Raw genomic sequence first — 15,048 nt, 5'->3', positions numbered from 1 at the left:
TGTCAGGCCTTGGGCTGAGCCTGGTGCCATCACTTCTCTGTCTAGTGTCCACAGCAACTTTGCGAGGTGGGGTCTATTGCTTCCCATTTTCTAGATGAAAAAAACTGAGGTTCAGAAACTGAAAGAGGTTTGTTCAACATCACACTGCAGTGGTGACTCATGAATTCAATCGGCAAGTATTTATGATTTCCAAAGCCTAAGGTGAAGGGCCAGGCCAGGACCAGGCTGTGGTTCTGTCACAGTGAGGGTTCCACCCCTCACTGACCAATGGGGCACCCACAGCCTTGGGATTCACCTGGTCTTCTCCCTCGCTGGATGGTTGTGCTCCGGGCCTTACTATCAGCCTCTGCTGGGACAGAGCGGCTGGCGTGATGGGTCCCTCCACCCTCGTGTCTTGGCTTCTTCCACACACGCTCCTGGGAAAGGGCCGGCCATTGGTTACTGGCCTGATGGGAACATAGGTCCTGGAATCCTGACGTCACAGATGCAGGTGGCTGTCGAGGCACATAACAGAAAAAAGCCCAAAGAGGGCAGGCTAGCAGCCAGAGACCTCCAGCAAGCGCGGGAGTGGAACCCAGGGCTCCAGCCACCTGCCCCAGCCCTTTCCTTCTTGTGTCCTCCAACTTCCAAGCGGCCCCTTCTTGAGAGGAGCCTCCAACTCCCTGCCTCAGCCAAGACAAAAAACCAGAGTACATTTCCTCATTTATTATAAACACAAGTTTGCAGGTAAATAGAGGGTCTAAAAAATACATTAAAATAAATAATTGGGATTCTCGAAGTTCTTAGAGCAAATAAGTTATATACAGACGGGAGAAGCAGAGCAGGCCCTTCTCACTGGGAAGGTCCCGAGGGAATGAGGGTGCAAGGACTCTGGGGAGGGAAAGCTGGAGAGGACACAGCCAGCCAGGACACCAGCCCCACGGGAGCCGTCCAGCCTCCAGGGCTGGCTGAAGCACGTGTGTTTGCAGCTGCACTGTTGCTCCTGCTTTGTAGCCCAGCAGACAGGACACTCCTCAGGACGCAGCCTCCAGATGAATGTACTCCCCATGCAGTTCCTTCCAGCAGAGCTGTGGGCCCGCAGCCAGCGCTGGAGGCTGCTCTGCAGTCTAGAAGCCAAGGGCTTCCCCGGACAGTGTGAGGACACGGAGCTGCCTTGGAGGAGGCCCCCTAACCAGGACGAGGAGGCCAGAGCTTGTGCCAATCCTGGTAAATGGGTCCAGCTGTCTGGGAGCAACGCCCTGGTCCAGGAAGCAGGCAGAGAGTCCGTGAGCTCTGGCCACTTCTCTCCTCCTGTCTCCGCACCGGCTTCCTTCCCAATGTTCCTCCAGCTCACGGCGCTATCTCTTCCTCCACCTCGAGTGTGTGGGCCGCGGCTCCCGCATCGCCTCCTGCTGTCGCTTGGCAAGGAGGCTCTTGACTGTGGAAATGTCCCTGGGAATCAAGAAGGGTCAACTTAGGCATCTCAGGAGATATGGACTGTCCAAGAGCTCCCCACGAGAGTAGGGGCAATGGGGCTACAACCCTTGCCCAGATCCTGGGGTCACAGCTGCCCTGGAGTCAGAGAGCAGCCACAGCCTGAAAGCAAGGTCTGCACAACCAGCACAGGCCAGCCCAGGCGTTGAAGCTTCTCTGCACATGAGGACTTTAACAGAGCTAATGTTCAACATCAAATGCTGCCAGAATGAGTGGACAGCCAAGCACATCCCTGTGGGTCTCCCGTCGTCTGCCTTCCCACTTCCTTCCACACCTTTCCGCACCTTTGCTCCTGCTCTTCCCCCCAGGCTGTGTGTATTCCCCTCACCCAGATGCCACCTGCTAAAATTCTACTCATTCTTTGAGGTCCAGCTCAAGGCAGTCCAGCCCAGAAAACAAGGCACCCCACTGCCCTTTGAACCTGGGTGGGTGGCCACATCCTGGCTCAAAGAACTCTCATCTGGGAGCCAGGAGGCTGGCTTCAGTTCCCAGCGAAGGAAACTTGGGCAACGATCTCAGCCTCTCTGATCCCCTTTCTTAGCTTGTAAAACAGAAACAGGCCTGAACTGCCGAGAATGAGTATAAGGTTGGCCAAGCCACTCTGTACACTATGAAGTGTGTGCATTTGAAAAGTCTTGTACTCATTTTTTTCATTCTCAGAAAGTTCTTAAGTTTATGTTGGGTCCTGTCCATCCCACCATCCTGCCTTTTCTCCTATTTTTCTGCCGCCCCCGAAAGGTGAGAATCCCTGAGGGGCTGAGCTGGGCCCTGGGACCTGGCCAGCTGCGAGGAACCCTCAGTGACAGAAGTGGGAATGACAAACCCCTCCACAGCTCCCACGGGCACAGACCCTCGGCTACACACTTCATGTGCGTCCACTCATCTGACCGCACAGCAACCCCAGGCGGGGATGGATGGCGCAATTTCCCTGTTTCCCCTGTTCAGATCATAGGAACTAGAGGCACGGTGAAGTGGAGGGGCAAACCCAAGGTCACAAAGCTTGTTCCAGGCTGGGCTGGTGCTCAGATCAAGAGTCCCTGCCCCAGAGGCTGCCCCTACAGCCACTCTGCTACCCGGCAGGTGCAAGTGTCTGTTCTTGAGTTGGTTTGGTTGAACGAGCATTCATGGGCACCTCCTAGGGACCAGGTCTGAGTCACACTGAGGCACCAGGGAGGACATGCAATCTGGGCAGCAGAGAGGGAGCAGGCTGGGCAGGTGGACTCTCTGGACCCCAGCATGTGTGAGATACTCCATTCTGCACAGCCTGAACCAACAACTGTGGTCCTTCCCAGTCATGAGCCTTCAAACCCTCTTCAAAGTCCACTTCCAGACCTAGTCGTAACGAAGAGCACAGTGGGTAAGAGCACAGACTCTGGGGTCAGCCAGATGCCGCTGACTGCTGTGTGACTTTGGGCAAGTGGCTTTCCCTCTCTGAGCCTCAGTTCTCTTTGCTGCCCAATGAGGACCCAGGCCTGCCTCGCATAGAAAATATGGGACATGTGCAAGGCATACAGGAGGTGCTCAATCTGTGCATGTGTCCCACGCCCTCACCTCAGCCTTTGGAGAAGCTCTTCTGTAGTGGCCCCTGTCTTGCCAGTCTGGAACATGTCTGCAGGGGACTTCTGGCTTGGGACTGCCCGGGCTTCAGTCCTGCATGAATAGCATTAGGGCCCAAGTGAGGGACTGCCCAGAGCCCCGAAGCGACCTGGCTGCAGGCCCAGCCCAGCCCCCACCCCATCCCCATCCCCACCGGCCTGCAGGAGCAGATCCATTTCCATCCCTGTGCACCTGGCGTCTTTCCTTTCCCAGGTGGGGTGTGGACCGAGGAAAACTGAGCTACCACAAATGTGTTCTTAGCCCCAGAAAGAGGCAGCTTTTTTGGCCTTCCCAGAATCTGGCCACCTGCAGCCGCAGGGGAAACTGAGGCAGGGGTGGAGCCTCAGCTGGAGCCCCAGAGGAGGAGTTTCTTGTAAACCATCATGGGAACTGGAGCTTGGGCTTTTTTTTTTTTTTTGAGACTGAATTTAGTTCTTGTTGCCCAGGCTGGAGTGCAACGGCGCAATCTCGGCTCACTGCAACCTCTGCTTCCCGGGTTCAGCCGATTCTCCTGCCTCAGCCTCCCAAGTAGTTGGGATTACAGGCGCCCACCACCATGCCCAGCAGTTTTTTTTGTATTTTTAGTAGAGATGGGGTTTCACCATGTTGTCCAGGCTGGTCTCGAACTCCTCAGCTCAGGTGATCCACCTGCCTCGGCCTCCCAAAGTGCTGGGATTACAGGTCTGAGCCACCGCGCCTGGCCGGAAGCTTGGGACTTTGAAGCCAGTTTGGTTTTCCCAAATTCTCCATGTGGATGAGGGAAGGAACAAAGCTTCCCACCACTTTACAGATGGGAAAACTAAGGCTCAGGTAAGATAGGAGACATGGCAAAGGCTCCCCAGCAACTCTGGGGCTACCCTGGGATGGTGACATGGCTTCCCAACTCCAGATGCCATTTCTTCCCTGAGCAAGTTGCAAAGTCCCCTGAACCTCAGGTCGGAATCCAAAGCCCAGTAGGACTTGATCAGACAGACCCAGGCCCAAGCCCGGCCCTCCTTCTGACAAGCTGTGCAGCCTGACATGTCCTGCCCCTTCTCTGGGCCTGAGCTGCCTCAGCTGTCACTGGCAGACTCTCTCCTGCCCAGGAGTGAGGACATGAGTGTTTCCAGAAGCCCCCAGAGCTGGGCATCGGGAGGCCCCCAGGGGTGACTGGTTCCTGCAGGAAGGGATAGTGCCATGGACCCAAGCAGCCTGTGGGCCCCTGGGTCGCTGCTCACCCCCAACTTGCCACTTCACTCCTCTGCTAGTCTCCCAGACACCTGCTCCCCAGGGCATGCCTGGGCTTGCAGCTACCCTAAGCCCCTGCAGGCTGGGTGCCCACCTACCAGGGCCTTCGAAGGCAGAAGGTGGCACAGGCAGGGTCCCTGGCGCTGGAGCACTGACAGCGCCTTGGCAGGGAACGGCGCCGGCGTCTTGGCGGGTTTCCCAGGCCGTAAGGAGCTGTCTGTCTGTGGGCGGGCAGCCAGCAAGGTAGTGGTGTGGGGTGGAGAGAGAGAGAGAGAGAAAGAGAGAGAGAGAGAGGATTAAATAAACCACAACCACTGGCAAGCAGGGACTGTCCACAATGCCCACTGGTTCAGCCACCTATGCCAGCAGGGTGCCAGTGAAAGGTGACCAGCCCCTGACCTCAAGAAGTCATACCACTGAAGTCACAGTTTCCTCCACAAGGGTCCTGGTAGCCCATGGCAGGACCCTTCCCTTCTCTGGGCCTGGCTTGGCTCAGTCAGAACTCCCAGCATTGGGGGAAGGAAATCTGTGATTCTACCCGAAGTTGGGAATTGGGAACCTCCTAGTCTCTCCCCCCTCTCAGTCTGGCTGGTCCCCCTGTTCTCAAAGAAGGCTCTCAGCTATCTCTGGAGGAAGGGCGGCCACTCCATCTCACGGAAGTAAACACAGGCTCATAGCTACGCTGCCCCCACCTGGTCCCCACTTGCCTGGAGGGGTAACAAATGTGCCTTAGAGGCTTGACTTGAAAGTGGGGTGTGTGCGTGTGTGCGTGTTCAGATGGGATTGATTTCAGATTCAGAGTCTGATCAAGTGGGCCAGGGGAAGGGCAGGGGCCGTGGCTGGCTGGACCAGTACTTTCGAGTGACAGAGCTAATTTTAGACAGTGTGGTTGGAGTCGTAGTGACTCCAGGTAGACTCAGCACGCAGGGACTGGCAGGGTTCCCGCCCTAAGCAAGTGTTTGGATGCGGATTAGCTTCACACACGCTTACGTGCAGGGCTTCTCTTGCCTTTTGCAATTTGGGGAAGGGAAAAAAATCACAAATACACACAGAAACTTCAACTGAAGGTATGCAGTGGCCTGGAGGCAGTGAGAGTGCAGGCGGAACAGACAGCACTGGGCTCCCACCCGGGTGTAGCCAGTAGCACAGGGCAGGTTCTCATCTGTCGTTTGAGGGAATATCCTGCCTTATGGGGAGGATAGGGGGCTCCTGAGATGATAATGCATGTGCAGCTTGGCAAAGAGCCTGGCATAGTCAAGGCACGGGTGCTGTCACTAATCGTATTATTCTTGGAAGAGCATGCAGAGGCAGCATGGCAGAGACTGTGAGCTCCGGCATTCCCTGACCGAGGATGGTGCCTACCCTTACAATTACCTGTGTGATCTTGGGGAAGGCGCTTAAGCTCTCTGAGCCTCAGTACTTGAATCTGGAAAATGGGGCCAACACTTGCTTACCAGGCTGTCTTAAGAATTCTCAGGAGACAGTCCTCTTTATGGCTCAGGTGGTCCCCACTTAGGAATGGAAACAAATAACTACTGATATTAGCCAATGCCCCCACCTGGAGGCCCAGGGAGAGCTGGACTGTATCCAGGTTCTCTAGCATGCCAGTAGTTCCCACCCTGACACCCTGCCCCAGAGCTCCCCCTGCCCCCCATCCCCATGGATGCTCACTCAGGAGTGTTCACCCAGATGATGTCCAAGTGGCAGAAGTAGACGCACTCCTTGTCGAGCCAGGAGCTGCAGGAGCAACGGCGAAGCCGCAGGTGGGTGCCTTGGGCATGAGGTGAGGATGCTGGCTGCTCCAGGGTGGCAGCAGCCTGGCCCTTCCCTGCATGCACAGGAGGGAGAGAGAGGCAGAGAGGTGGGTTGGGGTGCCTGGTACATCCCGGAGTGGGGGACCCATTGGGCCCCTCCTCTTGCATAATCGAGGGAGTTGGCACTCTTGCTGCTCAACAGCTCCAGGCCAGCCCAGGGAAGTCCCAGCAGCCCGTGGGGAGCCTGGGCACCTCTGCATTTGCAGAACCGTCCCCCTGCGACCACTGCCGCCAGGCTCCCGCCCCTGTCTGCCCCCAGCTGGCTTGGGAGGCACTGCAGCCCCAGGGGGAGACGCAGGTAGACAGACCCAGGAGCTGTAGGCAGCAGGTGAGGCCAGGGCAGCTCACCTTCATGCAGGGCCACGAGCAGGGCTAGTGCAACAGAGCACCAGGTGGTGGGCATGGAGATCATAGCAGCGGTGGAGCGGGCAGGCTGGCCTGGAGCAGGGAGCGCCTGTTGCCAGCGTCCTGCTGTTAAGCTGAGCAGATAGCTCATTGCCTCGGTGCCCTGGCTGCCTCTTATACCAGGCATTGTGCCCCACCCCTTCTGGTCCAGCCCTGCCCCGCTGCACCGGAGGCTGGGAGCCAGGGACACCGCCTCCTCCCCGGGCGCCCGGCCCAACCCAGCCTCTGCAGTGAAGGGGGGAGGGAGATGGAAGGCCAGCTCCTCCCTCTGTGCCTGGAGCACCTCTGGAAGTCCTGAGGATCCCTGGCGTTCCCCAGGGGCCCCTGGCAGTCCAGCTGAACTTCCTCAAGTCACCCCAGCTGCCCCGAGCCCCCTCCCTCACTCTCTCAGTGGCTGCTCCACAGGTCTTGCCCAGGGCTGTGAGTGGGGAGGAGGTTCCATGAGCAAAACCCTTCTCCTCAGAGGAGACTCTGCCATCTATCCTGCCTGCCCCCTGCCAACCAGGCTGAGGATGCCCCTCTGTTGTGTGGGATGTGAAAGGCCCACGCAAGGCTGTTTGGCCTTGGGCGAGTCAGAGCCCTCTCTGGGCCTGCCTCCCTCAGTGAAGGACACAGCTCATGCCTGACTTCTGACCAGCCTGGAACTGCTTCATCCCCACCTCACGCAGGAAATGCCCCCCTCAACCTCTGCCCTATCACCCCAGGGCCTGGGGCGGGAGTTCTAGTCCCTTCCAGAAGCTGTTCAGCTATGCAGCCATGGCCAAGAGCATCCTTCCTGGGCCTGTTTCCTTGTTTGCAAACAAGGCCAAAACAAGAAGATACTTCACCTGCTTGGCTTACAGGCTCCTTTGAGACTAAGAAGGTGGTTTCAAACCCCTTTCCAGAAAGATGCTCCTGAGGACACACACACAAAGCGCCCCTTGAACAGTCTCCTGTCCCGGCCATGACAGGATGTCTCGGCTCCCACTGGTGGCTACTGTCTGCAAAAGAAGTAAGGAGGGGACTTCTCTGGGGGCTGGCATTCTGCTCCCGCCCCTCTGCTGGCCCAGAAGCCTTGCTGGGGAGGGGAGAGTAGGGACGAACCACAGCTGTGCTGAGCAGCTCGGGGAACTGGCAGGCACCCTCTGTTACTGCCCTGGCCTGGCTCAGAGTCCACTTCCTGCCAGAGTCTTCTCAGGGACCATGTCTCCAGGCACAACAGGAAAGGGCCTCTCATTTCTCGGAATTCCCAGGGCTTGTGTCTCTCATGCCTGCCTGACTCATACCATTGCACTTATCTCCCCTGTAATCTCAAGGTCCAGAGCCCCAGAGGAGGCAGGGCCTGACACCTACCCTGCACACAGTAGGGGCCTTGTGAGTGCTTCCTGAGGGCAGGGAGGTGAAGAGACACACACCTGGCTTTCCACTTACAGAACCCAGGATGCCCAATGCTCAGTTCCTGTATTCAGCAGCTCCTTTGTCATTGGACATTTATGAAGGGGACAATAGGTGACCACCAGGAACAGGCAAGTTTGCATCTTCCTAGGGTGTGCCCAGAGCAAGCGTGCAGGTGTGAAATCCTGGAGAAACTGGCAGAACTGATGGAGAGTGACAGCAGGGTCTTCCTTCCCTGAGGCTGGGCTGGCTACTGTGCAAAAAAGAACAAATGTTTCCTGAGCACCTACTACGTGCTTGGAGCACTATCGACTCTTCGTCACCACAACCCCAGGAGGCAGCTATTATTACAGGGGAGTCAGCTGGGGACTGCCCACAAGGAAGCTCAAAGAGGATCAGGGCCTAGCCAAGGCCACCCAGTGGGCAGGTGGCTTGGTCTCTCAAGCAAAGCACAAGGGACTCCCCGTGAGGTGCTCGCTGCCCTCCCACGTCGTGCCTCTCGAAGAATTTAGAAGAGTATTTCTGGAATGAGGTGAGCAATACTCACAGTCATTTCTATCGGCCTCTGAGAGAATATGAATACGGAATTAAGCAGGGTCGGGGGCTGGTTGGGGGTGGATAGAGAATTCAAACCGCTGGACCGTGAAGAGAAGAAAGAAGGAAAAGCAGGTCAGCGGGGAGACAGAGGGGGCCAGGGTGGGCAGGAAAACAAACAGGGAGGCAGATAAAGACAGGCAGAGAGAAGGGGAGAATGAGGAAGCAGTGCATAGCCAGAAAGAAAGAACTCGGATTTGAGAAAGTAAAAGAGGGAAACCATAGGGAGAGGAGGGAAGGTTCTAAGGCGTCTAATCTTTACACAAATGCAAAACGCCTGTTCAAGACAATAGGGAACCAGAGGCTCCCAGCTGGGGAAACATAATAGAAGCATTAAATGAACCCAGAGACAGGATCCCTCCCGGGTGTGAAAGAAGGGTGACGACAAGGCAGGGGCCGCTGCCCAAGCCCTGCAGGGTCAGCACAGCGAGCTGTGAGATGGGCCTGGCTCCGGTTTCTCTCCTCTGCCCTCCGCTTGAGCTGGACAAGCAGGGCTCCTGTGAAATGGAGAGGACTGGCCCAGGAACCTGAGCAAGCCTGGATCTTAGGGGATGAAACCATTCCTGGAACAGCGCTACCCCACTGACAAGAGTTAGTTTCCAGGTAGGGAAAATTAAGCTGAGTTAATAATAGTCAACCCCAGCTGCCTGGGTCGCTTAGCCTGGGCCTCTGTCCCTCGCCTCTGCCTCTCGTGGGTGGTCGGACTGCATGACCCTGCCACCTATAACTGTCCTGGCTTCACTGTCCCTGTCCTTTCTAGGTGGCCTGGCTTCATGGCCCTCTGGCCCCTCTGCTCTGGCCCTGGCACCTGCCTGAGTTTGTTAAGGCTGCTGGGGAACGGGCAGGGAGCCACTGAAGGTCACCCTCTCAGAATTTGAAGAGAATTGCTTTACTCACTAAGCGATTTGTTTCCCTTATGCTTGCAGCAGCCCAATCCGAGAAACAGGGATGTGTGGGGAGGGAGGGTTGGCAGAAGAGAGCAGTTGAGTGTATTTCTGAGTAAGGCACTGGGCTAGAAACTGCCCCCTAGAAATCACCCTGTCTCCACTCCCATTTGGTAGAGGAGATAACTGAGGTGCAAGAGGAGGAGTAACTTGCTCAAGACACTGATGGGGCTGGGCATGTTCTCTTGTTCCTAACATGCCTCACCCTTTCCTGTATGCCCGTGAAGCTCTCCCAGGGGTTCAGACTGAGCCCAGGATCCTGGGTCCCTTGGAGAAAGGCTGTCAGGAGGCACCCTACTGGCAGGAAGGCTGGGGCACTGGGATGAGGTTAGACTGTCTCTCTGTGCACCCCAAAGCTCCCTCTATAGTCCCAGCTCTAAGAGCAAATATGGTCCTGTCAAGCAGCTGTCCAGCAGCTGTGGACACTGAGCTGAATGGAAGTTGCATGGGAGTGAAGTCTAAGTGTCCTGCTGATGTCTCATACAACAGGGCTGGGCTGCAGCAGGTGCCTGGGATTGCGATTGAGGCCCTGGACCAGGAAGCTTTGTCCCAGCTCTGCTTTTCATGCTATGTGGCCTAGGGCGCCGCTCCCTGGCCTCAGGTGTCCTGCCTTCCCACTGATGGCGACAGGTGCTTTCACCTCTGACTGCCTGTGACATTCAGGATCGAGCTGACCTGAGTTTAGAGCTCCCCAGATGGAGGCCGGCAGACTCCAGCAGCATGGCTCTTGCAGCTTGAGGCCTTCTGCTCTTTCACCTCTGCAAAACCAGTCATTTCCCCATCGATACTTGGCCCCATGGGGTTTTGGGAAGTTCTGTTTGCAGACCCAGTGGAAGGGACACAGTGTCTTCGCTGCAGGCACACACCATGCAGACGGCCTAGCAGAGCGAGCAGCTGGGAAGAGGGGCTGGCTGGGGGAGATGACAGGAGCTTGCAGGGGCTGGGAGTTGGGGAGGGTTTGGCCCTGGAGCCGGCCTGGGTTGCAGCTTAGGGACTTAGGAGACTCAGACATTCCCATCACCACTTGTCCCAAATGCTATGGGTCGGGCTGCCCCCACTCAGGCCTGGGGCCACTCAGCCTCAGGGCCTCTTTCTGGTGGGTGGTCTGGGCCTCCTGCCATCAGCCACAGTTCACCCTGAGCCAGCAGGACCAGCCACCACCCACACCACTGTCCTCAAACTGGGTCTTTGCAAGGGCAGCCTCAACCTGCGGGGCCGGCTCCCCTGGTCTCCATGGCTTACCTTGGAGGACACCCTTGGTCCTCCTCCCTCCGTCTCAGCCCATTTGGAAAGATTTATGTCTCCCACATAAACCGTACTTTTAAAATAATAATTAATGTGCCCTGTTTGTTATCAAACTAAGGGTAATCAGAGCAGGGTCAGCCAGGCCTATGGAACTGCTAGAATTTCAGCTGAAAGCAGACATGGTTCCATCAAGGCACCCTTGTTAAGAGGCCATGTAAGTCCTCCTGGACTTTTTGAAATGAGGAAACCAACTCAGGACTCAGCATCTAGGATGGAAATCTCTGGACTCCAAGGCTTTGAGTTACTTCTAATGGGCTAAGGGCCAGATTTCCCACGTAGCCTTTTAGGAATAGAGGGTAAATAAGCATTTATTGAGTGCTTAATATATTCTGAGCCCTGCGTTAAGTGATTTACATATATTAGCTTCGTGAACTGTCACAACATATCTGTGGGGTAGTTACTGTAATGAGTCCCTATGTTATAAATGAAGAAACGAGACTCAGAGAGGGTGACTTGCCCCATGTTAGACAGCTAGAAAGTGGCAGAGTCAAGGTTAGAAAGCAAGTCAGTGTAGCTCCAAAGCCTGGCCCTGACCCTATGTGTCCCCAGTGTGCTTTCCTGACACCCCAACCCCTGGGGAGCTCCCCCACCTCACAGTAACTCTTCTCCAGGGCACACTTCCCTGCTCTCAGCAGGCAGAGAGCCCTAGGCAAGAACTTTTCCCCTTATGCTTATCTGCTATGGGACCAACAGCCTATAGCATGTCTATCCAATGATCCTGCCATCTATCCACCTACCCATCTATCTATCCATCCATCCATCCATCCATCATCCATCCATCCTTCCATCCACCTTTCCTCCCATCCACCTTCTTTCTATCCATTGATCCATCGATCCATCCATCCATCCATCCATCCATCCATGTACCCACTCATCCATCCATCTTTCCTCCCATTCACCTTCTTTCTATCCATTAATCCATTGATCCATCCATCTATTCATCCGTCTACCCATCCATCCATCCACCTTTTCTCCCATCCACCTTCTTTCTATCCATCGATCCATCCATTCATCCAGCCATCCATCCGTCTACCCACCCATCCATCTTTCCTCCCACCTGCTTTCTTTATCTCCATCAATCTACTCATCATCAAACCTTTTATCCATTCTTCCATTAGCATATCTACTCAACCAGCCTCCCATGCACCCATCCTCCTTCATAAGAAACAAGATTGGAGAGATTAGGAGGGTCAAGGCTTGAAGAGCTTTGAAAAGCATATTACACTTGTCCTGGAAATATTATTTGGTTGCTTTCTAGAAGGGGGTGTATCTCCCCACTGATATGATGAGCTAATTGAAACATGGTCTTCTCTGGAATCCCCACCTCAGAGCCTAGCACGGGTCTGGGCCCATGATCTGTGCCAAACACTGGCGTGAAATGAAATGCAACAAGATGGCTTCATCTCATCAGACAAAGCTTTGCACAGACACCCCTTCTAAAGAGGTCTGGGCCCCTTTTCCCATCTGATGCCATTCTTCAAAATGCTCTAACGATGAAGACTTGAGATTATCTTTAAGGAAAAAGTCAGAGATGGAAGGGCCCTTGGTCTACACCCAGATGATGAAGCTGGGGTCTAGGGAGGACCCTGCCAGAGGTCTCCCTGCTAGGCCTGGATCCTGGAGACCCAGGATGTCTGCATGCTTTTCTTTCTGAGGCCTAGGCCCCTGTGCTTGGAGGGGCTGGAACCCCAGCCTTCTCTTCTATCCCACCATCACCACCAGCCAAGACATGTAGCTGGTATTTTTTCAGAGTCACACCCACTGTGTTACTTAGAACTGATGTTTTCCAAGGCACACCCAGGGCCCCACCAGGAGGCCCCCTTTCCCCTCTGGGAAGGAGTGAGCCACGAGGAGGCTGGGCCACGCAGGAGTACAGTACTTCATTCTAGAATTAAGTGTCAGGTAAAAATAAGTGCCTGGTGCCTGTATTATCAGGATAACTTGGTGCCCATGAGGCAGGCAAAGCCAGGGTTCCCACTGTGATTTTAGGACAGCATTCCTAGGCAAGGGTGTGTCTGGGGCACCTCCTTGCCTGAAGGCCTTGGCCTTCCTGCCCAACTACTGGGAATCCTAAGCCATGAATGATCCAGATGGGCACAGCTGGGCCCTGGTGGGCAGAAAGGTGGTCAGGAGCTGAAACCACCATTCAGGGGAAGCTCAGGGTATGGGGATGAGTCAGAGGCAAGCCCACCCCTGGCACCTCTGAGGGTTGGCAGATCTGGGTTCCAGTTTCAAAGCCCTGTGACTCAGGCTTGAATTCCCCCTCACCCACTATCCCATTATGGACAAGTGCCTGAGACTGTGTCAGCCCAGGGGTAGTTTGGGTAGGGGTTGACCAGTCTGGGGGCTGGTTCTGTGGCTCACTAACCATGTAACTAAGGGCACACCATGGTTTAATCTTTCTGAGTGTCAGAGGCCACATTTGTCAAGAGCATCTAAGACGAAAAATCCCAGCGGGCAGCTGCTGGGAGTGCTTCGTGGTGGAGCCAGTGTGAGAGCTGGCCTCTGCCTGGCTCAGGAAGGCACTGCCTACCCGCTTCTGCCTGCCTTCCCCACTCACCCTGGGATGCAGAGTGCTTGTGGGCCTTGTAGTATGGACAAAGTCCTGGAAAGAAGTGGGGTGTGTGTGTGTGTGTGTGTGTGTGTAGGGTGTTATTCGAATGTGCCATCTTCATGCCAGGGAAGAGATCCCTACGACAGGTCCCTTCTCTGCTCTGGGTCCCCAAATCCCTCCAAGGCAAGTGGCCACCCTGCTGACTTGCTCTGCCCACCCATGTTTGCTTTGGCACACCATATAGTGCCACGCCAGATGAGAAGTGTGCTGAGATTTGAGAGGCTTCCAGGTAAAGCTGCCTTCCTGCAAGAACCAGGCTTCAGCTTTAAATCTGTGGTCTGGTCCCAGCATGGCACCAGGGTGAAGTGTCTCACCAAGTCAAAATGCCCACCCTGGCATTGGACCTGCCTGGGTTCTGACCCTCAGCTGTCTTTCCTGCCTCATCCCACTAAGGCTGATCTGGGTGTCCAAGGCTTTAGTCCACCAGACCCAGGGTGGGCCACACTCTGAATGCATAGCAGACTACCTCACCTTATGTCTCTGGGCAAGCTGGGGCCTCCCGTCATTTTTACATTCCTACTTACTTGGTTTACTCTGACCATTCTTCCAGGCCCATCTCAAATGTTACCTCTCCCAGGAAGCATTCCCAACTCTGTCCAAGCGTCTTCAGTGGACAGATGAGCTCTGAGACTCCCAGAAGGCTTTCTTGAGACTGGGAAGTGAGGGCATCCTGGGTCCAGGCAGGCAGCTCCCAGGCTGGGAAGAGGGGGACATGGAGTTGCAGGCTTGGGCTTGGCTTCTAGCTGGGTGGCTGCTGGCAAGCACCTTCTCCTGTCTGAGCATTAGCTTTGTCCTCCATTAAGTGACGTGGCCCTGGTGGTGACTTGGGGACTAAAGCTTGAAGTCAGCGGCAGCCCAGAAAGACTTCTTTAGAGCCTTTGCACCCACCTGGAAAGTTTAGAGCTCGGCCTGCAGAGGGCACTCCAGAGCGACAGAACCCCAGTAGCCCTTCCCTGATGCTACTCCATCAGCAACAAGAGAGCCGGGCCATCTACTCGCCACCTCCCCATCATCCACTGAAACCAACCTGGCCTACTATGTGCTATCATAAGAATCTATGTGAATCATAAGAATTCATCACAGTTACTGTTTACTGAACCTTCCCATGTGCCAACACTCACAAAACCCACTGTATATTATATATCACCACAATTAATCATCCCAGTGGGAAGGCACTTAGTATTATTACCATTTTATAGATGAGGAGACTGAGGAAGTGAGGAGACTCAGGAGTTGAAATGACTTGCTCAAGGTCATTTGAATCTAGATCTGCCTGCTACATGGCCTGCATTCTTATCCACTATCCCAGCACATAAGATCCCAGATAGAATTTTCATGGGATGCAGCTTATTATTACCCTTAGTTTTCAGATGGCTAAACTGAGGTATCTTGTCCATCTAGCAAGAAAGGAGCTGGGATCTGAACCTAGGTCAGCCTGAGCTCTTGGCCTGAGCACGCAACCTCAGTTCGGATTTTCTTGTCAGAACAAAAGAGTCCCCCAAAACAGGTCCTGGGGATCGACCTCAGGACCTGAGTCTGGGGGCAGCAGGAGTTCCTCCATCCCTCAGCCCAGTCCCAGCCTTTAGGAGCAGGACCTCTGGGAGCTTGCCGGGAGGAGCCGGCCGTTAATGCAGTGTGCTGGGTGGTGAGGTGAGCAGTGACTCAGGGTGGGAGGCCCTGAGTGGGTGGGCACACAGTGGAG

The 15,048-nt window shown here is 55.2% G+C and overlaps 1 protein-coding gene across 1 annotated transcript; it reads right to left on the bottom strand.

Moving 5' to 3' along the window:
• Positions 1-694: 694 nt before the first annotated feature.
• EDN2 (endothelin 2) lies at positions 695-6,598 on the bottom strand. Its single transcript, XM_033229336.1, has 5 exons — positions 6,459-6,598; positions 5,968-6,124; positions 4,395-4,517; positions 3,025-3,123; positions 695-1,431 (listed from the first exon to the last, which is right to left on the bottom strand). The coding sequence occupies exons 1-5, from the start codon at positions 6,520-6,522 to the stop codon at positions 1,338-1,340; spliced, it is 537 nt and encodes a 178-aa protein (XP_033085227.1). The 5' UTR covers positions 6,523-6,598; the 3' UTR covers positions 695-1,337.
• Between the last annotated feature and the right edge of the window lie 8,450 nt (positions 6,599-15,048).

Source organism: Trachypithecus francoisi, unplaced genomic scaffold (genome assembly GCF_009764315.1).
Source record: "Trachypithecus francoisi isolate TF-2019V2 unplaced genomic scaffold, Tfra_2.0 Lachesis_group12, whole genome shotgun sequence".
NCBI lineage: Eukaryota > Metazoa > Chordata > Mammalia > Primates > Cercopithecidae > Trachypithecus > Trachypithecus francoisi.
Note: the sequence above shows the minus strand (reverse complement) of the source record. Positions and strands in the feature narration are given on the sequence as shown.

Bases quoted from the DNA above. Each gene is read 5' to 3' on its own strand.
- EDN2 (XM_033229336.1), bottom strand. From the start codon at position 6,522: ATGATCTCCATGCCCACCACCTGGTGCTCTGTTGCACTAGCCCTGCTC. The intron at 6,125-6,458 runs GTGAGCTGCCCT...CTGTGCATGCAG, and splicing joins GCTCGTGGCCCTGCATGAAG to GGAAGGGCCAGGCTGCTGCC. The intron at 1,432-3,024 runs GTGAGGGCGTGG...CTTGATTCCCAG, and splicing joins GAGCTTCTCCAAAGGCTGAG to GGACATTTCCACAGTCAAGA.